Consider the following 23,563-nt stretch of genomic DNA (forward strand, 5'->3'; position numbering starts at 1 on the left):
TTAAAGTGTTTTACAAGGTGATCGACTACTTGACCCCGAAGACATGACGTACACTGATAGGAGCGCTGAAAGATGAAAAGGCATCTTTTTATTTAATCATTTTATTTATGTCAACTGTCTTCATCGACCGATCTGAGTACGAGTTCACAGCAAAAACAGATTAACGTCACACTGCTTGCATGCTTCTACATATGTATCGAAATATTTTCACAAAATGGTTCAATAACTCAAATGGCTAAGGTTCCATTTTCGTATGTATATTGTTCAAGCAAATTGTGTATGTTTTGTAAACACAATGTTATGGTAAATTTTATTCTAATTTGACATCCAGTATCTAGATAAAGCAAATGTAAGTCATCGGAGATCAAAACTGATAGTATATGTACTTGAATGAACAATTTTGACAATGAAGAGTGTGGTCCAATCGAAATTGATGTCAAATTTCGAAAATAACTCGCAAGATACTTTTCTGATTAGCAAGATACTTTAAACCTCAAAGGATGCATCCAGGCCTCATAAGATACGTTAAAGACCTGTACGTTTAAGCTTCATGAGATACGTCCAATCTCTGAAACTCTAGGTACAATATGTTCAAGCTGTATAAGATACCACTAAGCTTTATAGAATGCACTCGAACTTCATGCAATTCGTTCAAGCTTCACAAAATACGCACAAGCGTCATGAGATATGTCTAAATTTCATAATATGCATCCAAGCTGCACGCAGATACATTCAAGCTTCACTAGAAGCAAGGTACATATATAAATGCGCAATATATGCAGCTTTGCATTTTTTTGTTTGTTGTTTAACGCCGCACTCAGCAATATTCCAGCTATATGACGGCGGTCTGTAAATAATCGAGTCTGGACCAGATCATTCAGTGATTGACATCATGATCATCGAATAACGTAATTGATACCGATGACATGCATCAACCAAGTCAGCGAGTCTGACCACCCGATCCCGTTAGTCGCCTATAACGACAAGCATAGTCGCCTTTTACGACAAGCATGGGTTGCTGAAGCCCTATTCTTCCCCTATTCCCTCGAGGAGTATCGGATACTCTAAGTTGCACATCCAGGTACTTCATGCATGATCCACGCACCAAATAATAACAGGACTGTAGCCCAATTCAGTTTGACAGTTTCTCTTAGCTTTTTCACAGTCTTCACAATATTCTCGGCCAAATAATGAATGAGTCATACATTAGGATATTTTCAGTTCCTTAATGGCATGCCTCGAAAAATAAGTCACGGGATCACGTCAATTATGGAAGAAGCTTTAAAAACTTAATGGGTGTGTGCATAATCTTTCATGGGTCCGTTATTTTTGACACAATGACTTTGTGTGTTAAACTTTAACATGAAGTTACCTGCATAAGAACAATGTAAAATATAATATAAATCTAAATTGGGAGAATGATGCTTTAAAACGCTATGCTTTACGATCTATATAAATACAATACATGCCATCTGCTTTCTCTAAGTATATTTTTTTTAAATATTTAAAAAACAGCAATTCATAATTGTTGTCACTTCATCGCGTCCATTCATTAAAAATGAATCGATCACGTCCGTTAAAAACATCAGCAGTTAAGTTGTGTGATTCATGAAGATTAGTGACTGTTTAAAGTCGAAACTTATCTTAGTGATGTTCATTGAGGCCAGCGACAACCCCGGCTACGAGAAGTCATCGCAGGATAGTCATAAGACCCCATAGAGCCATTTTCGTGAGTATTTGGAATCTATTACACTGGACTTGAAGACATGTGGACCGTTACTTACTTGTGCATGCCAAACTGATTGTTGTATATGGCATTTACAAGCCTAAACGTATATTTACACATATCTATGTAGATATACATTATATATAATTTTGTCAAAATTAACAACCTTGTAAATTTCAAAGGTAATACTAGGATATCTAGATAATTGTCTGACGATAAAAGAAAAGTGAGTTATACACATGCTGCTGCATAGCATCATTATATTTTCACGTGACTGTTTTTAATATAAAATATTTTGAATATGCTATGTCTGATATCGTGACATTATGACAATATGCACAGTTTTAAATGTACACAGTACAATGCATGGCTTATTGTACCATTTTGACAACACTGGTAGTATTTGATGATAAAACATATTGTTATCAGACGGATGATTATGCTTAACAATATTCTTGAAATTTAGAGTGTACAATAAGGAGTTACAGTGTTACAATAATGTTACGGTGTTGTAATTGTCGTGGATGGGAGCCCTCCAAATCCGATGCGAAAATGAACACTTTCAGAGGGAAGTGAAGGTGAACTGCCTCACAAACACAATCGGCATCCTATTTGCCCACATCAGTACAGGAAACTGAACTCAGAAGGTTGTGATAATCATTGGGAGGTTCTGGTTGATTTAATAGAATAGTTTCCAAAATAAAGATGGATTATAATCAGTTATGCTTCTGTAAATATAAGCGACAAACCTCATTCCATCATCATAGGAAATCTCTAGAGTCCATTCTACGACTATACATGTATAAATCAGCATGTTTATCAACCACTGCCTAACAGTGATGATACCAGGTGTTCGCGAAAAGGGCAGCCTATCTTGGTGGTACATTTGCTGGACCACGCAATATACCTCTCATTATACCCCCTCTTGAAAAGAATCCATAAATCCCTGATAATTGAACATATGTTTTCTTATCTTGGAAGTTCTAATAATCCAAAAAGAAATTACAATGTATAAAGTGCTTGGTGAAATAGCCTATTACCTTTCTATAGGGATGTCCAAGCAAGAGTAGCATTCTAGTTATCACAACAAGTGTCTGGATAAGTGGGGTTCGACTGTACATACTAAAAGTAGTTTTGCTCTGATCGACACAAACCATTAGTCTATACATTTTCACATTACTTACGGCAGCAAAACATTCCTTGTTTGTAATTTCAGACTGTGAAAATGGGATTGATGGGTTTTCGGTTACTGTTGGCAATGCTAACAACAGCTGCAGTTGCTGACGCATATCAACCAAAAGGGAAGGGTTATAGCATTCCACGGGTTCACCCAAAGGGATCACATCCAGTTCACCCGAAAGGAAATATCGTCGCACCCGATACTCCTGACTTGAAAGAGCCTTTACTTCCTCAACTTCCACTGTATTTAAACCCAAAGGGTTCATTTCTCCATGACCGCAGACGTTTAACACCTGTGAACCCGAAAGGAGCTATATTACCTTCAAGACCCTACTTTCCACGTAACGATCTGCGAGGGTCCTACTTTCCTGCGGCCCCTAAAGGTCAGCTAGAACCACACACTTCATTAGGATTACATCAACCCTTAAATCCTAAAGGTTCACTAGCTCAGCCGACACAACCCTTAAATCCTAAAGGTTCACTAGCTCAGCCGACACAACCCTTAAATCCTAAAGGTTCACTAGCTCAGCCGACACAACCCTTGCATCCAAAAGGTACCCTAGACATGCCGAAATGGAAACAAACTTCATCGACACAGATGAAAAAGTCCTACTCTGCAGAATACAAAAAAGAAACTTGGAACAAAAAGAAAGAAACAAATACTGTTTACCCCAATTATCCCTCTGACCCATCGGCCAACAAGCCAACCGTTTCTCCTTGGGACAAGAAGAAGGAAACACACCCTTCCAACCAACACAATTCATGGGTCAATAGCAAAACTAACCCCACCAAATCCAATCAACAAACAAATGAACCTTCTGGACAAGTGAAGGATCTTAATAGCCAAGATCAACGTCAAAACCCATCTGTAGAACGTGTTAACCCGACTAACCATGGTCAACAAGGAAACAGTATTGATACAATTGGACAAAACACAAACAACCAAGACCAAGGTCTGCCGCCAAGTCAACCTGGAAGTTGGCAACAGACAAACCCATCCACCAATAACCAGTTCCCTCGTGACACGTGGCAAGTGGTAGACCCATCAACTCAAGGCCAAAATCCATCTGACCCTTGGCAGACACAAGGTCAGCCTCAAAATCCATCTGACCCTTGGCAGACACAAAACCAACCTGACACGTGGCAAGTGGTAGACCCAACAACCCATGGCCAAAATCCATCTGACCCTTGGCAGACACAAGGGCAACCTGACCCATGGCAAGGGGTAGACCCATCAACCCAAGGTCGGCCTCAAAATCCATCTGACCCTTGGTCACCAAGTGGTTACCAACAGACCAAATCACCCAATGCAATAGCTGGTTAACAAACGTCATGACGGTGCCTCCAATGAAATAAGTAAGTATATAAGTGAATCTGCAAAAACAGTAAAAGATTCAAATGGCGTAGACGTTTGTTCATGTGTGTATATGGTAATGCCTGAAATATGATGTTTCGCATTTACGTTTATTATCGGAACTGTCTTTGTACCAATTAACATTTATATGATTAAGAGTTTATGTATTAACCCATTCTACCATGTTATGACAGGTACAAAGATCCTCCTTTCCCGTGCTTTTGGTCACAAACTCAGAACAATCGCAGGAACGTACAACAAGAAACTGGTCGATTCAAAGTCTATTCACTTGTGAGATTTCCGCTAACAATACACAACATAAGCCGCCCCATTCAACTATATCACTATCTCATCTATGTGTTTCTACAATGAATATAGTTCCGCCGAGATCGAGATGAATAAATGAAAGAAGTTGTCGTCATTGTTTATGTTTTTGTATGCTTCGGATGTTCCCTTTCGTGACCCTTACAATTCCAGTGCCAAAGTGATATACGCTTTCATTTTCGTCATGTATTATAACGAATATATGTTAACACCGCTGACAACTGATTTATAGTATTTTAGTGATATCACGGGAGACAGATTGACGAATGAGGAAAGCCCGAAGTCTTAGACGTTTAGGGGTTTAACGTCGCGCGTGCGTGCGTGCGTGCGTGCGTGCGTGCGTGCGTGCGTGTGTGTGTGCTTGACTGATGCCGAGTTATAGTGCTAGCCCACTGAGATACCATGACGCAGTTTAACATGATTACCCCACTCAGACACAGTATACTAGCTCCGGACCAAACATTCCTTGTTTTATCGCCTTAATGCCGAGTGCAAGACAGGGTAACAACAAATACCATCTTTTAACGTCTTTTGGTATGACACGGCCGGGGATCAAACCCCGGACCTTCCGCTCTCCGGGCGGACGCTCTACCACAAGATCACAAGACACGGATATGGGACTGAGAAACCTAGAAACACAATCAGGGCAAACCAAGATTCCAACCAGCGACCATAGATTGTAGGGAAAGGGACGCAACATTGTACAGTGAAGTGCGGTACCTTTGACGACTGGACAACCTGTGCCCCCTTGAAACAATAAATCCAGAACTCACAGGTAGACAGTGACGTAACTCAACTTGTTTTGATATAAAAAATAATAGACACCATTGTGTTTGAAGGCTCATACAAGCTTCATATTCTTACGGAATGTTTCTGTTTGTGTGAGTGAGTTGGGTTTAACACCGCTTTTAACATTATTCCAGTTATATCACGGCGTGTCAGCTTAATGTAGGAGGGAAGCCCGAAGTCTTAGACGTTTAGGGGTTTAACGTCGCGCGTGCGTGCGTGCGTGCGTGCGTGCGTGCGTGCGTGCGTGCGTGTGTGCTTGTACTAGTCCGGACTGATGCCGAGTTATAGTGCTAGCCCACTGAGATACCATGACGCAGTTTAACATGATTACCCCACTCAGACACAATATACTAGCTCCGGACCAAACATTCCTTGTTTTATCGCCTTAATGCCGAGTGCAAGACAGGGTAACAACAAATGCAGGTCTCAGACGTTTACCACTTCGGTGAAACCTACGAGTACGCGTATGGTGCTGACATACCTAGAAACATAAACGACTGAGCCACCCGTGCCCCCATGTCTGGTTGACGTTGACGTTGAATGTTAAGGCCATTACTCATCACACACAGACAGACGTTTTATTCAGTAGTGAAAACCCACAGTACATTTGAAGTGACAGAATAATGTGTCACATAAAAATAGTTGCAACAAACATACAACTATGTTTTGTATAAAAGTAACACATGTTTTAGAAACAAAGCTAAAGAGTGGATATGGTTAACATGTTTCGAATTTAGTATATTGATAATTGTCTATTGATATTTGCACATTTTGAAAAGACATTGATTGGTGTCAGCTTTAAATATAAATATTTTTATCGCTTTGCGCAAATATACATAGAAACAGCATCTCGTCACCAACATTTTATTCAAGACGTACACGAACAAGGAGCAAATTGTCTCTATGTCTCACATCACTTATAATTAATAATAGAATTACAAACATTCTCGCATTCAGCAGACATGTATAAACGGTTCAACCCCGTCTTTAGAAATCCATGCTTGTCGTAAGAGGCGACTAACAGGATCGGATGGTAAGGCTCGCTGACTTGGTTGATGCATGTCCTCGTATCCCGATTGCGTAGATGGATGCTCATGATGTCAATCCCTGGAATGTCTGGTTCAGGATAATGTTTACAGATCGCCTTCATATAGATGGAATATTGCCGAGTGCGGCGTTAAACGACAAACAAACAATTAATCAAAGCGGCAGAAACGTCAGCACGCTCCTCTATTACTATCATGGCGATATTTTATGCCACAGTATCTAGGTGTCCGGGGTTAGGTAACGTCCGCTGTAAATATTAAGCTCTCTCCGTATTATTTTTTTGTCTCGATATATAGGAATGCATGGTTATTGCTGAGGACGATATTTACGAGCAGACGAGCATTACACCAAAATACTGATTATATTTATGTAAAGACAGCTCGTCATTGTGACGCGAAGGCCTCGAGTGGTGCTTCACACTCCATATCCTGTGCACTGTACCTTAATCACTGTGAAGGCCTTTTTGTGTGACATCTACACCAATTAGTTTGGATTTTTCAATAAAGATTTCCCTTGCTCTGTTATATGATAAAGGTTTAGTACCTTTGAGTACATTTGTTTGCAACGATTGACTGAAGGAACGTTGTTTCACGATGTTTCAGCAACATTATACTCATGAAGTCATCCTAGAATTTAATATCTGATAGTCTGATATTCACCACTTCAGAAAATCTGAAAAACAAAAACAAAAGATAAGTGACATTTTTAAAACGTTAAATCTAGTAGAGAGGGAGTAGCAAAGACCTGTCATACTAAGAGATTACAGCTGGGGTCTCAGACTTGAGAACTAAATCAGGCATATGTCCTGCTCAATCAATAAGGACTTTAAGAACTAAATTGTTCTTCAGCTTCCAGATGTAGAACACGTCAATCTCATTAAAATCAGATCTTAGTTCTCACTATCGCGAAACAAAGATCTGAGGACATCCCATTACGGGTCACGTCAAAACGACGTTTCATTCGACCATTCAAAGCGTCGCTTACCAGATCATGAAAGTGACAGTCGGAATGTGTTTCTGATCATGCAACCTCGAAAATGTCAACACAGGGTATTCCGAACGACAGCAACGGCCCGTACGACTGATTCCGTCAAAATGATCGTCTATCTCTTGCTTCCGTGGGATTTGAACGGAGGAGGCGTTGCAGAGTACGTGGGAAGCACTGCCATAACAACAATCTCAACAATATATTAGTCATTCCGGAATGTTCGTTTGTTCGGTTTTCAAAATTATAATCGAGAACTGTGTCAACATATTTTTCAAGCGTAGTCTTAAATGGAAGTTAATTGAAACGAGTGCCGTAAAGCTCGAGAAAGCTGCTTTCTATTTGGCTGATGTCGACTTCCTATCAGTCATTTCAGTGGTCTGTCAAAGTTCGCGAAAGGTCGTTCTGACGTGACCCGTATTTGGATGTCCTCAGATCTTTGTTTAGCGGCAGAGAGAACTGATTTTAATGAGATTGTAGAACATGTCTGACAGACACCAAATATCATTGATCCCACGGGGTAATCCTAACTGCTAATGCATAACTATCAAATTTGTCAAACACGGATTTCTTGCAACCACCTGCAAATGCAATACTTTCATTTAATTACAAACTATCAGCAACATAATATACTGAACCGCAAAAGAAACGTCACCCCAAGTAACATTGCATGAAAAGTTGTCATTTAAATATCTGGGTAATTTTTGTCAAAGTTTCTAAAATTTATTATTACCTTGTCCAGAAAAATGAAATTTTATGAAAAAACCCCAAAGTAGATGACAAAAAAACGATCGCCCAAACGCATTACGGCAACGGCCATGGTAACCCGTGCAAATTGAAATGCACATCCGTTCCCCCATTTCTTGCCCTATAAAATCCACCCAGATCGGATAACATTCATTCGTTATGGAATTGCTACCACATGCCAAGATTGACAAGAAATCAGCGACACCAAGCCCTTGGACGATTGCAAGCTGGACAAACCACCCGGCAAGTAGCCAATGCATTTCAAGTCCACGTAAGGACCATATACAGGCTCCAGCAACGGTACCAGACCACCAACACTACAGATGACCGAACACGTAGTAGAAGACCCAGGGTCACCACCCGACGTCAGGATCGTAAGATTGTGCGACAGCATCTTCAAGATCGCTTTGTTACTGCTGTGGAAACTGCTCGACAGACCATTGGGACCCACCAGCGACACATTAGTGCGGACACTGTGCGTCGACGATTGACGAGCAGACACCTCCACCTCTCACACCACGTCATCGCCGGGACCGTATTCAGTGGGCAACACAACACCAGCAATGCATATGGCGCCACCAGCAGTGGAGAAGAAGAGTCTCAACAGTAGATGGCAGAGAGAGAGTCTGGAGACGCCGTGGAGAAACACTATTCGCATGCTTGTGTAGTTGAGAGAGACTCGTGGGGTGGTCCGAGCATCATGGTGTGGGGTGGAATTGGTCTTGCACAGAGGGTCGGCCCTGTGGTCTTCCAGAACATTAGTCCAGGGGGAGGTAATGGTGTCACAGTAGCTCAGTACATTGATCAAGTCTTGAGACCAAACGCCATACCTCATTTGGCACGTCGCAACCACGAGTTTCAGCATGATAACGCCCATGCCCACACTGCGAGAGCCACAAGAGACTTCCTCCAGCGGAATGGCATCAGAACCATGCAGTGGCCTGCCCTCAGTCCCGATTTAAATCCCACTGAGCACCTGTGGGACGAGATTCAAAGACGGCTGAATGACGTCCGACCAAAGCCAACACCTACAGCTGAACTGCGTCAGGCGTTCCTCAGAGTGTGGGCTCAAGTGCCTATGGCCATCATCAACCGCCTCATCCATTCAATGTATTGACGTTGCACTGCAGTCATCAATGCACATGGCGGACACACGAGATACTGGCTTGTGATGCCATTTTCTCAGGGACTAATGTTTTGTTTCACTTTAAGAACATATGACACTTTAATTTCAACCTTGATAATCAGTTTCATCGTTTTACTTTGTCTCAAAGTATGTTTACAGTGTTTGGACAAATAAGGTTTCCATATATATATATATATATATATATATATATATATATATATATATATATATATATATATATATATATGCATGCATGGTGACGTTCCTTTTGCGGTTCAGTATATTTGAACCTTTCAGCATCAAGAGAGAAATCCAGAACAAAGCTTATTGCCACCTAGGCACTACTAAAGTAATACTAGCCTTTGTCGTCACCAAATACATATAGGGGACAACCCAGTTGTCATGCCATGACGGTGTTAGAACATCTGCTTATTCTGTGCCAGGGCACCAAGATCTGGAATTGAATCTGCCCAGCTTAGCATTAGGCTAGCATATCTATCAACAGTGTGTGGATCTCACTTCTGATTTAACAACTTGAAGACAACATCAGTAACAATCCATTCATCAGAATCTCCAAATTTACTTAACGCATCTGCTCTGAACGTGGAATCCAGTTAAACTTTATCCTTATGTCAGACACCCTAGCCATCCTGGACATTGGCATAGCAAGATACTGTAAAGATAAATTGAAACTACTAAAAGGAGCGATTTGACAGCAAGCCTTGCTCTGATCTGAGAACCACTTTACAGTGTGAATATACAAAACCTCTCTGTAAACGATACAGTTGTGTCGCATGAGACACTGGATAGAACTGATGATGAGCCTAACCAGCCTGACTCTGCTAGGATCCCCCAAACCCTCTTTGATGCATTTCTTATCTTAATTTGTCGATAATAACAATAATAATAATCTTTCTGATCCCTTGTATATTTTGTTTATGCCATCAAATCTGCGATTTACCGATTGAGAAAAAGGTCAATAAAACAAATTAACCAATCATTTCCACAGAATCAACTTAATAAATGAAACGACATTATTTCTGTTACTCTCAATGCGGACTGTTCTTTGCATGACATTACCTGTTGCGTGTATGCTGCTGCTCGAACACTGGAGGAACTCCATACAGTTTCCAAAGAAAATGAACCACAAAAAGGTAATAAACAAAAACATTAAACGAAAAACCGGTTTCAAATTAAACTGAATGAAACGAGGAAAGATGTTTCCTGGATAGAACGCTTAAAACTGCGTTCTTCAGGACAATCTATGTCAAAACGCCAGTGATCAATTTTGGGGGAAAATAAAAACAAAACACAAGACAACAAAGGAGAAAATTCTCAATCAAATTTCATAAAACAAAATAAATTGTTCAAATCAAATGAAAAAACAATTTTACAGGTAATTACATGCAACCAATGAAAGAGATGAGAAAAGACCCACCGTGGATTCCTGTGAAAGGTTTTTGAAACAGTTGTGGTCTATACTCGGCAACTGTAACCTCGAGGAACCATGGGTAGGGGATTACAATAAAGTTTACACGACAAAATAAGGTCAACATTGGTGTATTACACCTGACTGTCTGAAAAATGTACTTAAAAAGTCCAAATCTAATACGGCGCCAGGGCCTGACGGTATTCGAAACCGGTATTGGAAACTGTTCCAATGTGTCCCTACGCCATTACTTATTACATTATTTTAATTATCTTGTGGATACAGGGGGTGTTCCGCCTTGGTTGTGCAAAGGGCGAACAATACTTCTACCACAAAAGGGTATCTGACTGACACTGCAAACGTCCTCCGCCGAATTACTCGTTTGAACATACAGTACAAAATATTTAAAGGGTGTCTTACAGATCTCGTGTCATCGTACTGCGCTTCCAATGACATTATCTACATGGAACATCCCAAGTACCGTGTAGAGGGGGCAAGGGCCCCGAGCTGATGATGCTAACAAGCATGTCTGTGCCAGGATCACCAAACCCTCTTTGCTGCATTTTGTATTTTTATCTGTTCTTAATGATAATAACACTGCAAATATGCAGACCTCGCTTATGAAATGTTACGCTTGTATCCCAAGTACCGTGTAGATGGGGGAAGGATCCTGAGCCGATGATGAGCCTAACTAGCCTGCCTGTTCTTGGATCACCCAAACCCTCTTTGCTGCAGTTTTTATTTTAATCTGTACTTCATAATTATAACAACAGTTGTGAGTGAGTTTCAGTTATGATCAAGTCTGCAGTCCTTGGAGTTATCTGCTTTTAACCTAGAGGCTCTTCAGAAGAAATGTTGAGTAAGCCAATATCAAAATTGGTTAATATATGCAGCCCTTGGAGTCAACATGTATTAATAACGGATATTGTAGCAGCCCTTGCAATAATCCACTATTAACCAAGAGATACGTTAGCAATCCTTAAAGTTAATCGCTATTAACCAAGAGGTAATTTAGCAGTACTAAAATGGGACTCTTTAGCAGCCATGAGAGAATGCCATTATTAGTTAAAGGATCCATCAGCAGTACTTGAAATAAAACAAACTCTGCTAAAAGCACAACGATTGTACGATTCCGACTATATCATAGGCATGTGTTCACAAATCACCGGCGAAACGGTGAGCGTATCTTGTCCCATCGGTGGCACCAGTCACAAACACATGCAAATGCAAGTCAATACTCACCTGTAAAAACACAGGAAAATTTAGTACAAGTCAGAATAGGGATTTGCATCGGATATCATTTTAGTCGAATTAGGAAATGTCCCCCATATGTCAACCTCACAACTTTTTAAAAGCCTTACGGAGACCTTGAATGACGTCAACAAATTTGAGCAAGCGTCGTACGAAGCTCCTTGTACTCTTCGTAGAAAGAGCATGGACGATTGTACAACACAAATTGTGAATTGTAACCACCAAAGGCTGGTGCTGCTGGAATATTGCACGATATAAAGGGAAAGTTGACTATTAGAAAGTTTAAGTCATCCCTCTTGTCATACAGTCTTGTGGAGAGTATTTTGTCACTCTGAATCTTTATGCATATACCTAAATATTAAACAGATGCGGCGGTTTTACTGGTAAAATTATTTCAGTGCAGCTGGGTTCAGTGGAAGGGAATTCAGTTTCATCCAAGGAGTAGTTCAACAGTCCTTGATGATGGAATCCTCGACATAAATTGTTCACTGAATTACTGAAGTACAGAACAGAGAACCCGAAACTTGCAGAACAGTGCAACAACTTTGGATGGCATATTTTACTAAATAAATTGTTCGCTTATTTCTTTCTTAATTTGGTTCTAGTTTTCGAAAGAATGGAGCGCCTATACTAGCAAATACAACTGAAACATTTTGATACAGATTGCTTCGGGCGGTTATGGCAAGGTAACTGCCATTGGCTAAAGAACAGCAAACTTCAGTTGGCTTTTTCGATTGAATAACATATAATGTAAGAAATCCTTATCCACCCAATAGGATTTTGGAAATAGACTCAAAGCAGTGTTGACACTACTCACTACAGTCTCACGGGATTGTAAAACAAAAGAATCAATAAGTACTGATTACAAAACCCACCGCCATATAAATAGCCAAAACCGACACTTCGTGGAGTATGGTTGTGGAAATTACTACACCTCATCTATCAAGATATGTCAGGTGTCGACCATGTATGACATATGTTTTCCGTGTCCAGATTAACTTTGACAAGCCAACGTCCAACTATCATTACATTCTTCATGTGGATATCAGTCGGATCACCAGATGTACAAAGGTAAGTAATTACTGAAACTAACTTGAAATAATGCTGAACAACATGTCTACATGACTGATTTCCGTTGACATTAACAGAGATAACGTCAGTTAATTACCTGTGGAAAGTGGAGAAAAGGGTTAAAAGGTCTTTTATCAGGTAATATTTCCTTTCATTGGTTATTTGATAGGGTGCATATATGAACGTAGGAGCTGTAAATGATGTCTAAAAAAATGGACTGAAGCAGGTCAACAGCTTGTTCTTGAAAGCTGATTGACATGTGAATATGTGTTTCACATTTCAAAATGTTAAAAGCTTGCTAAATAAGATTCATACAATGAATAAAATGACCATTAAGTCTGAACATTTTAAAATTCACAATCTTCTGAAAATCATAATAAACAGATCGTCAATATCCATATAAGTTAAGAAGTTGAAGATACCGCCTGATGGATAAAGGGTAGGGGAATACAGGTTTGTAAATAATGCATTTGCATCATGACATGAGGGGTGACACTAAAGTACAATGTAGGATTGAAAACGCAATATATACTTGATGTAATCACATTGGTATTATATTATGTCTAATTTATATTTAGATATATCTTTCTGCACTTAGGTCTAGCTTCGTGACAGTTTAGTATCAATGCCAGTATGTCTAATGATTGGTTAACTGCTGGAATAAAATCATTTTTCTTCAAGTTTTACAAAAATACAAATGTCGTTCACTGCATATGGATGATGCTCTTACAGTTAGTATGTTGTGGGAACAGTCATCGTTGATTGAAAAAAATATCTCAAACAAACATCCCACTAACTGTCAATGCTTAATTATTTCCATCTTTTAAAGTCTCTCTCGATAGAAACCTCACAACACCGATAAAATAACACTTTTACTATCAAGCACTGGGCTCATGTCCAGATAAACGAGGAGGGAGAGAGGAGGCATGTAAAAATGTTACATGTATTTCTTTTAACTGAGGTTAGAGGGTGTCAGCGAAATATGATACAGTTCAAAGGTCAATCCCACCGGCCCTTCCACCTCTATAATAAATTACCAGTCCATTTCAAATCGCGATTCGCAAATTGCTTCCCGTAGTCGCGACAGGATCCGCTGATCGGGGATTCTACTCGCAGATTTGTACAATGTTGATCCTTTGTTTGGCAGCACAAAACTCGAAGCTGGCTCACACGCCGTGATGTAAGACTTGGTATCTGCATGTGTATCGGCTTAAACTATAACCCCAAGGAACCTTGCTTGCAGGGATCGATATAGCCTTATGAAACATTAAAAAGGGCAATCTAATATTTATGTCTACATGCACCAAGTACATGTAAAAAAATGGATTTGTGTCTGACTATCCCTTTAGGTTCCAAACAAAATTGACCTTTGAACACACTCAATACCTCTAAAGTTTATTTATCATTTATAAATAATCCATGTGTTAATTTGTTATGCTTCATGTGGGTACTTCAAGATAATGTTCACATGTTCCAATCACGTTTTACAAAATTGCGTCATTAATTTATGTGACACTGGCAGCAGACCAGCCAATGTTCAACTTTGCTAAATTTATGGGACCAAGGTGCAACCTGGTTGTTTTTTGGGGGCGTATCCTGCTTATCAGATCAACATGCAACTAGTGTTTTAACTAGGGTGTGTGCAAGTCGCTCTCTGGATCATCGACGTCTCAAACAAATGGGAACAAGTGTGGTTGACGGTAAGAGGCTGTAGAGGAAATATCGATATCACTTTTCTGCAGTGCGATCTACAAACTTCGCCCCTTTCCTTAGGGGCCGGTCATGTTCATTGTGGTCTTCATTGGTTCATGCTTTGTATTTATTTACCAAAATCGCAAGATCATTATTTTAACACGGATGACAAGGAAGAATCTATCTAGTCCATGAATTAGTTTTCCATAATTTAACTTGACATCTTGGCCACGCAAGACAACCGTCAACTTTCCTCGGGGTCCTTTCATTTCAACATTTACACATACCATTTCACAGATAGACATGTGATCAAAGCACCTTTCCTGAAAGGCTAAAGATTATTTTGAAGTTAATTTGCGACTTAACTTTGTTATATCACCTGTAAGTGGCAACAGGAAGGTAATCGAAAATGTATATGGTTGCAATTGTGAGTTGCACAACTCGTCCTGACTAAGGTTCCAGGTTTGTCAGTACCAGTGGGTTTCACAAAAGTGGAATACTTCTTAGACCTGCATCACCTCGGGCTTTCACTCCAAATCAAGCATACACGCCGTGATAACCAGTATAAATAAAATACTGTTCAAATCAGATATTGCCAAACTCAAGCATAGGTTGAGTATGATGACTGTACCAAATGTTCAGAAACTGTGAAATATTTACATTCCATCTTACCAAGCATTGTTCTGATGTTTATCCGTGTTTGTTTTATAACTTTTTCAAGACTCTATTAAGTCAAGAATCTACAGTTGAATTATTAGATTTTGATCGTCAAGGGAATGACTTTGTTAATTACCACAATTGTGATGCAGGTGATTATTACCTGCTAAATATGGTGTTATCGGAGATAACTGATGCAGAGATTACCAAACTGAAGATATGAAGAATGGGAAAGCACCGGGGGCAGATGGCATTCCTGCAGAATTCCTGGAGGTGATTCCTAGAATTCGACATTTCTTTATTGCTCTATATCTAAAACTCCTATTTAAAAAACATTCTGGGTCATGGAGTTTTTCCCGCAGCAAGGGATATTTGTATGATGTTACCTTTGTTTAAATTAGGTAGTAAAGCTGATCCTAATATTTACCGTGGAAAATCCCTATTAATCCCTGGAAAATTGTTCACTGCTATTACTGAAAGGAGACTAAGAACATGGATTGAATCAAATGACCTATTATCAGAGTCACAAGCTGGTTTCCGAGCACAGTATTCCACAACAGACAACGTATTCACTTTACACGCATTATGCAGTAAATATCTGTGCTGACAAATAGAACGTTTCATTTGTGCTTTTATAGATTTTTAAAAAGTATTTGACCTTGTATCAAGAAAAAGTTTTTTATACTTATTGTTACAGAAAGGATTTCATGGAGGGTTTCACAGTATTCTTAAAAACATGTACGGCCACGTTAAATATTGTTTGAAAATTGATATTGAGATAACCCCATAACTTAAATGCATACATTTATATTTCACAAAGTATTGAAGATTTGGTGCTCCTTTTGTTACTGACGATGTTGTGATATTTTCATATATTGGCATTCGCCTACAGAGACAACTTGATAGGACAGTGATACGTGTTGATCCAGCTCCTGGGTTCCAGTCTTTGGTCAATGATGCACTTTTGGCTAAATATAACATTGCTTTGGAATAAGGAAGAAGTAAAAAATGTTAATAAAAATCATGTAGCGGAAAAGGTTATTCAAGAACTTGAGGTTGAAATACGTCATCATGATCCGTCAGGTTGTGTAGTGTCTCGACAGGGGCTTCAGGAAGTATAGTCCACCTCAGAACAGGGACCATCTGTCTATTTACCACCACAGTCATGGTGTTCATCTGAACAGTCGACACACCCTAGAGGGGCACCTGCTCACTCTGCCAGCTCTTTGACACGCCGCTCAACTCACCAGCGAAACACTCCAAGCGTGTCCATTTCGCTCCCTTAGTTTTGTCAAAGATAGCATTCTAATTCAATTTGCAAGTGAAAGCAATATATTTTTACCTTTGGAAGAAATTGTCATGGGAAAGCTAGCCCAGCACAGAAGATGGCGCACTAAGGGACGTAACTCCAATTTCTCACCATCCCGACTGATATCCATAACCATTCAAACTGCATTAACAGACCGTATCAGCCTTGCAGGGGGGTGTAATACGGGTCTGGGTATTACACTGCGCTATAACCGTCTCCATGTCGACTCTATCGCACATACAAAATGCCTCATCTCATAGATAGGTACATGAATAAAAAACACCATATGAACAAAATGATCGTCTGCTTTTTTTATATTGGAGGTGTAAGTCATTTGATGCTTATTGCTCGTGAGATGTCTTGAGACAGAAGGGGATGTGTAGTAACTAGAGAGATGTTTGCAATTATAAATTAAATTTGGAGCCGCAACTTTACCGCCATTTCATCAAAATTGAAATTTCAGATTACTCAGGTGAACAATTGGCTTGCCTTTGCATGTGTTTGTGGTGGGTGCCACCGTTGAGGCAGTATACTCTCGCCACTATCGTCACTATTTGATAGTGATTCATAAACACATGCTCATGACATATTGGAATCGTAAATCAACTCTGCTCTCAGCAGAGATTTATTATGAATGTGGAAAGGGTTTTGTTTCCGAATTAATCAAGACAACTTTCCATTCAACAACCATTCAAGTTTCATCATTGTACAAGCCATATGTGCACCAGGTGTAGCTGACAATGAATGATGCAAGCAGATTCGCAATAACGTCAAAGTAGCATATGTTTTGAAAAATTTAAACATAAAGTTTGATCCCTGTAGAAGTAAGCATGCACTGGCAACAATGATGAGAACCATCGTTTCCAAAAACCTGAAAGATGACATTGATCTTTCGATAATCTTATTCCAAACCTTTTTAAACAAGGATCGCGCCCTAGAGAAAGTATATACGAAGTTTCATGGCATACATACATGTAAGATTATACAGGTATGACATCCATAAATAATAATCATCATTTGCACTCCATCATTGCAGGAATTGGGATCTCGAAATATGTGTTGTATACTAATTACTGAAGTCGTCAATAGAGAGTCTGTGCTTGTTTCTTGCCCAACCGTAGATTAAATGCTTCCGTTAGTAATAGGTATTATTACTCACTCAGTCTGTGATAATGGTGACAACAAATGCTACTTTAGTTCAGTGTGTGCAACACTAAATATATAAAATCATATATAATTAGTACATAACTGTTATAAATTGTTATCATAATATTTTTATTGCTTGGCCTTCAAATTGTTTATCATATTCAAAATAGACTTACGTATTCTAAAGGTTGATCTCAAGCACCAGGTGCTTCTGGTCTGCTGCATTAGGTTTATGCTGCGGCTTTGATATGTATATATCTTATTGAAATAAAACAAAATAAATATCAAAGAGACCATTGCTAGAACATCATTTGTAAGTTGAAATTAGGGACATATGGATGTAGATTCCAATAACATTTTATGCTGAATACATTAAACTCATTATAGAGAAATGCAAAACTTATGGATATGTGTCAGATCGTCTCTTGTACTCAAAACACTTGTGTCACAATCAGATCTAGAATCACCGGTTGTGTTTGTTTGTGTATTGTTTACACTGCATTCGGCAATGTTCCAACTTTAAGACAGCGACCTCTAAAAAAATCTAATCTAGACCTGAAAATTAAGTGTTTATATACGTTTATTATTACGCCAGAGAATAACCTCTCTTGATAGTTTGCCAAAACAGGTTCCATTGAGCGGAAATTATATGAATGGAGCACTGAAAGTCGTTAATACCACCAGGTATTCGAGAAAAGGTTAAACGTGTCCTGTCCTCCTAATGTTTTTATATACAAAACACTTCTTATAAAATAGAGATTTGACCCGGCATGTACAGAAGTGTTATAACAGTGTGGTTGATTACGTGTCGGACCCGTGCCGGAACATTATGTTAACCCACAAACCTGTACTTAAAATAACTTAGTGCGACACCAACAAATGGCATACAAACAACAAATGTATTACAAAGTTCACAACGTTTACAAATCAATACAAATTACTGCACAGCAATTACAATGGTGGTACAATATTCAGTGGCAATATTTAATATGATGGCAGTGGTCAGTATCAAATACCAAAAGTCAGTGATAATAGCATATTCATCCAGCAACGACAGTGGCAACGCTTCCGAGAACGGCCTAGGCAGGGAATCCGGGATGATGAGTGATCTTCACAAGAAAGCTGGTCTTGATGTAATGACATGTGTGAGAGATACGAGAGTCACGTTTTTGTCCTCACAAAATAGAATATTCCAAATGTTTCAATGATACACTATCACAGTTCACGGTATTCTAAATATAGTAACTTCCCCAAAACTGCTTACTTTAAAAAAGTACTACATGAATCACTGTCCACATACATGTGTACAATGGAATGAGCTTCTACCGAATCTCACCATAAACAATGTCATGCAATAAAATGTTGAGCCATTGTTTAACAATCAAATACAATGACATATTACAAGGTAGACTTGGTTTCGTGTGGTTAAATCAGGCAGGCTGGCAATTGTATTTTAAACACATTAAGTCCTCCCGATAAGTTCAATTTCTCTGTATTTTTGTGACTATTCTACCCAACGTCTCCACCGTCCGCAATATCGTATACTTTGTATTATATATGTGTAACTCTCGTATGCTGTGGATCACTGCCAGAGTGTAAATAAAGTTCTGCCTTGTTCTATTCTGTTCTGAGAATAGCAGAACCAGCAAACAAAAACTATAAGGGTCAGATCCCAGCGCGCCCGTTTACGTTTCTTTGTTTTGTCGGGACCGCACTGTGCTCGTGGCTTTCACCTGCATCACTTCGGGCTTTCCTCCCATATCAAACTGTCTTGCCGTGATATAACTGAATGTAGACTTACAAAGCGGCGCTAAACCAAACTCACTCACTCACTCATGACTAAGGCTGCGGCTAAGATACAACACCCATACACGTTCGGGAAACGCTCGTGACAAAATAATTATGCGTAGAATGGACCACTTTCAGTGCAGAGCGCCAACAGATCTTGCTCGGAAAAATATTGTGGAATTGTATACATATATGCTCGGCGTCTAAAACAGGAAAGATTTATGGACCGTCACATGCTATTTTCTAATTTCCACAGGAAATATACGACGACTTTATCATTGTATTGCAAACATTAAACCGATAGCACATTTTCAGTATGAGACACACCTATGTATGTGTTTAAATTCGTATAAGTGCATTTCAAGGTGATCGACTACTTGACCCCAAAGACATGACGAGGACAGATAGGAGCGCTGAAAGATAAAAGGAAATTATTATAATTAATCGTTTCAGTTATGTCAAATGTCTTGATCGACCGATCTGAGTAAGTGTCCACGTCAATACCAGACTAGCATCACAATGCTTGCATGCTTCTACACATGTGTCGTAATTATTTTTATAACACGGTTCTATAACCCAAATGGCTAAGGTTCCACTTTCAATTGCATTGCTCAAGCAAATTGTGTATGTTTTGTAAATTCCAGGCACACACCACATGTCAATACAATATTATGGTACAAATTGATACTAATTTGACATCCAGTATAACGCTAAAGTAAATGTACTCGTATATATGTATATGCATCGTCGGAGATCTGATCTGATAGTATATGTACTTGAATGAACATTTTGACAATGAAGAATGTGGTCCAATCGAAATTCATGTCAAATTTCGAAGATAACTTTCAAACTTGTCATTTGTACGACATTCCATGGGTGTGTGCATATTCTTTCATGGGTCCGTTATTCTTGATAGAGTGACTTCGTGTGTTAAACTGTAACATTAAATTACCTGCATAAAAAAACAATGTATAATATAATAAAAATCTCAATTGGGAGAATGCTTCTTTTAAAATGCTATGCTTTACGATATATTTGAAATGAAATGAAAATTCCATACATTACATCTGCGTTCTCTAACTATATTTCAAATATATTGAAATCCCAGGAATTCATAATTGTTGTCACTTCATCGATCGGCATGTGTTTATAAATCACTCTCAAACAGTGATGATACCAGGTGCTGGCGAAAAGGGCAGCTTTTCCAGTCCCAAAGGCATATGCAAGTTCATTTCAACGAACGCGGGGAACGCAAATCAAATAAAGCGACAAAACCCTTTCCATATCCAACATGAATCTCTACAAGAGCAGAGTCGATTGTACGATTCCGACTATATCATGAGCATGTGTTTATGAATCACTATCAAATAGTAATGATACCAGGTGTTCGCGAAAAGGTGAGCGTATCCTGTCCCACCGGTGGCAACCGTCACAAACACATGCACAGGCAAGTCAATTCTTCACCTGAAAAATAACACGGGAACATATGGTCCAAGTCAAAATACAGAATTGCATCGGACATCAATTTTGTCACAAATGCGTTTTGTCCACTTGTGCATGATCATAAGAAATGTCTGCTAAAAGAGGAACCAAACACTATCATAAGCATGTTTTCATGAATCGCTATCAAATAGCTATACCAGAAAAAGGTGATGCAAATGTCTAATTTTTGAAATATTGAATGTTGTAAGCCTGATCAAACTACATTGTGAAATGTAGACACCAAAGGTTGGAGCTGCTAGAATATTGCTCGACATAAAGTCATCCCTCTTGTCTTGCCATGTGGGGAGATTTTAGTTTGTAGCCACTCTGAGTCTCATCGATCTAAATATGAAATAGATGAGACGTTTTACTGGCCTCATCTATCTCTAGTCCAGCTGGGTAAATCAGAGGAAGAGAATTGACAATATGACCAATATGGAACAATTTCCAGTTCATTGATATACCTAAAGCTTATAATGATAGTTAAACGTCTTGGCGAAATTCCCTTGTTTTCATTTTGCCTTTACAGAAATGTTTATGCATAAGAAAAGGTCCTGAACCGTTGAAGATAGAGATGTTTTTCGTGTAGCATAGTGACGTTCAAAGTTCAAAAATTAAATGTTTTGACATAATTGAAAATGGTTCTTTTCTGTGATTGCAGATTCAAGCAGATCCTTGATGTTTTGAGAATCCACATGGTATTGCTTACACTTGTCTCAAACATTTTTTCTGAATATATAAAAAAAACTTCCTTTTTGTATTCGGCACTTACTGGTTACTCCTTGAGACAGGGTTTCGGTGGTACATTTAACTTTGCTGGACCAAACAATATCCTTCTCATTATACCTTGAAAATAATCCATAAATCCATGATAATTTAACATATTTTGGATTTTGACATAATCCAAAAAAGAAATTTCAATTTATTAACTGCTTGGTTAAAGAGACTATTACTTCTGTCCTAGCAAGTGTAGTATTATAGTTAGCATAGCAAGTGTCTGGATAAGCGAGGTTCGACTATACATACTAAAAGAAGCTTTGCTCTGATCAACCACATACCATTAGTCTATAAATTTTAACATTATGTACGACAACAAACCATTCCTTGTTTGTAATTTCAGTTCGTGAAAATGGGAGTGATGGGTTATCGGTTATTGTTGGCAATGCTTACAACAGCTGCAGTTGCTGACGCATATCAACCAAAAGGAAAGGGTTATAGCATTCCACGGGTTCACCCAAAGGGATCACTTCCAGTTCACCCAAAGGGAGATATCGTCGCAATAAACAATACTCGTCACTTGGAGAAGCCCTTACTTCCTCAGCTTCCACTGCATTTAAACTCAAAGGGTTCATTTCTTCATGGTCACAGACGTTTAACACCTGTGAACCCAACAGGAGCTATATTACCTCCAAGACCCTACTCACCACGTTACAATCTGCGAGGGTCCTACCTTGCTGTGCGTCCTAAAGGTCAGCTAGAACCAAGCACCCCACTAGGATTACATCAACCTCAAACAAATATTGTTTACCCCAATTATCCTTCTGACCCATCGGCAAACAAACCAACCGTTTCTCCCTGGGACAAGAAGAAGCAAACGCACCCGTCCAACCAACACAATCCATGGGTCAAAAGCCAAAATACCCCCACAGCGCCCAATCAACAAACAAATCCGTCTGAACCTGCTGGACAAGTGAAGGATCTTAATAGCCAAGATCAACGTCAAAGCCGTTATGTGCAACGTGTTAATCTGAATAACCATGGTCAACAAGGAAACCGTATTGATCCCCGGCTTGCTGTTGGACAAAACCCAAACTATCAAGACCAAGGTGTGCCTCCAAGTCAACCTGGAGGTTGGCAATTGACAAACCCTTCCACCAATGACCAGTTCCCTCCTGACACGTGGCAAGTGGTAGACCCATCACCTCAAGGCCAAAATCCATCTGACCCATGGTTATCAAGCCCAAAACACGCAATGCAATAGCTGGTTAACAAACACCATGACAGTGCATCCAATGATATAAGTAAGTATGTGAGTAAATCTACACAAATAGTAAAAGTCTCAAATGGTGAAGACGGCTTTTTTCACATATATATAATAATGTCTGAAATATGATGCTTTATCTTTACCTTTCTTATCGAAATTGTCTTTGCAAAATATAATATTTTAATGATTAAGATTTATTATATGGTCCGATTCTCTCATTTTATGACTCCAGATACTTGATTCCTCAACAAGTACAAAGATCCTCCTTTCCGTGCTACTGGTAAAAAATTCAGAACAATCGCAGGGACGTACAACACGAAACTGGTCGAATCAATACACAACATGAGCCCAGTTCAACTATATTACTATCTTATATTTGTGTTTCTACAATGAATATAGTTCCGCCAAGATAAATAAATGAAAGAAATTGTCATCATTGTGTATGTTTTTGTACGTTTTGGATTAAACCTTTAGTGAC

At 39.1% G+C, this 23,563-nt stretch overlaps 2 protein-coding genes across 2 annotated transcripts; both read left to right on the forward strand.

Moving 5' to 3' along the window:
- Positions 1–2,951: 2,951 nt before the first annotated feature.
- LOC139460563 (sporozoite surface protein 2-like) lies at positions 2,952–4,229 on the forward strand. Its single transcript, XM_071242034.1, has 2 exons — positions 2,952–3,342; positions 3,421–4,229. Exons 1-2 carry the CDS (start codon positions 2,952–2,954, stop codon positions 4,227–4,229), a joined length of 1,200 nt encoding a protein of 399 aa, XP_071098135.1.
- An 8,696-nt stretch (positions 4,230–12,925) lies between these two features.
- On the forward strand, positions 12,926–23,082 carry LOC139460581 (sporozoite surface protein 2-like). The gene is made up of 2 exons (XM_071242056.1): positions 12,926–13,027; positions 22,222–23,082. The coding sequence occupies exons 1-2, from the start codon at positions 12,926–12,928 to the stop codon at positions 23,080–23,082; spliced, it is 963 nt and encodes a 320-aa protein (XP_071098157.1).
- Positions 23,083–23,563: the final 481 nt, after the last annotated feature.

The sequence above is a fragment of the Haliotis cracherodii genome, unplaced genomic scaffold (genome assembly GCF_022045235.1).
Source record: "Haliotis cracherodii isolate W230 unplaced genomic scaffold, xgHalCrac1.p SCAF_1, whole genome shotgun sequence".
NCBI classification, from domain to species: domain Eukaryota; kingdom Metazoa; phylum Mollusca; class Gastropoda; order Lepetellida; family Haliotidae; genus Haliotis; species Haliotis cracherodii.

Coding starts and splice junctions, on each gene's coding strand:
- LOC139460563 (XM_071242034.1), top strand. CDS start 2,952: ATGGGATTGATGGGTTTTCGGTTACTGTTGGCAATGCTAACAACAGCT. Junction 3,343..3,420: donor TCAACCCTTAAATCCTAAAG/GTTCACTAGCTC, acceptor TAAATCCTAAAG/GTTCACTAGCTCAGCCGACA.
- LOC139460581 (XM_071242056.1), top strand. CDS start 12,926: ATGACATATGTTTTCCGTGTCCAGATTAACTTTGACAAGCCAACGTCC. Junction 13,028..22,221: donor GGATCACCAGATGTACAAAG/GTAAGTAATTAC, acceptor TTGTAATTTCAG/TTCGTGAAAATGGGAGTGAT.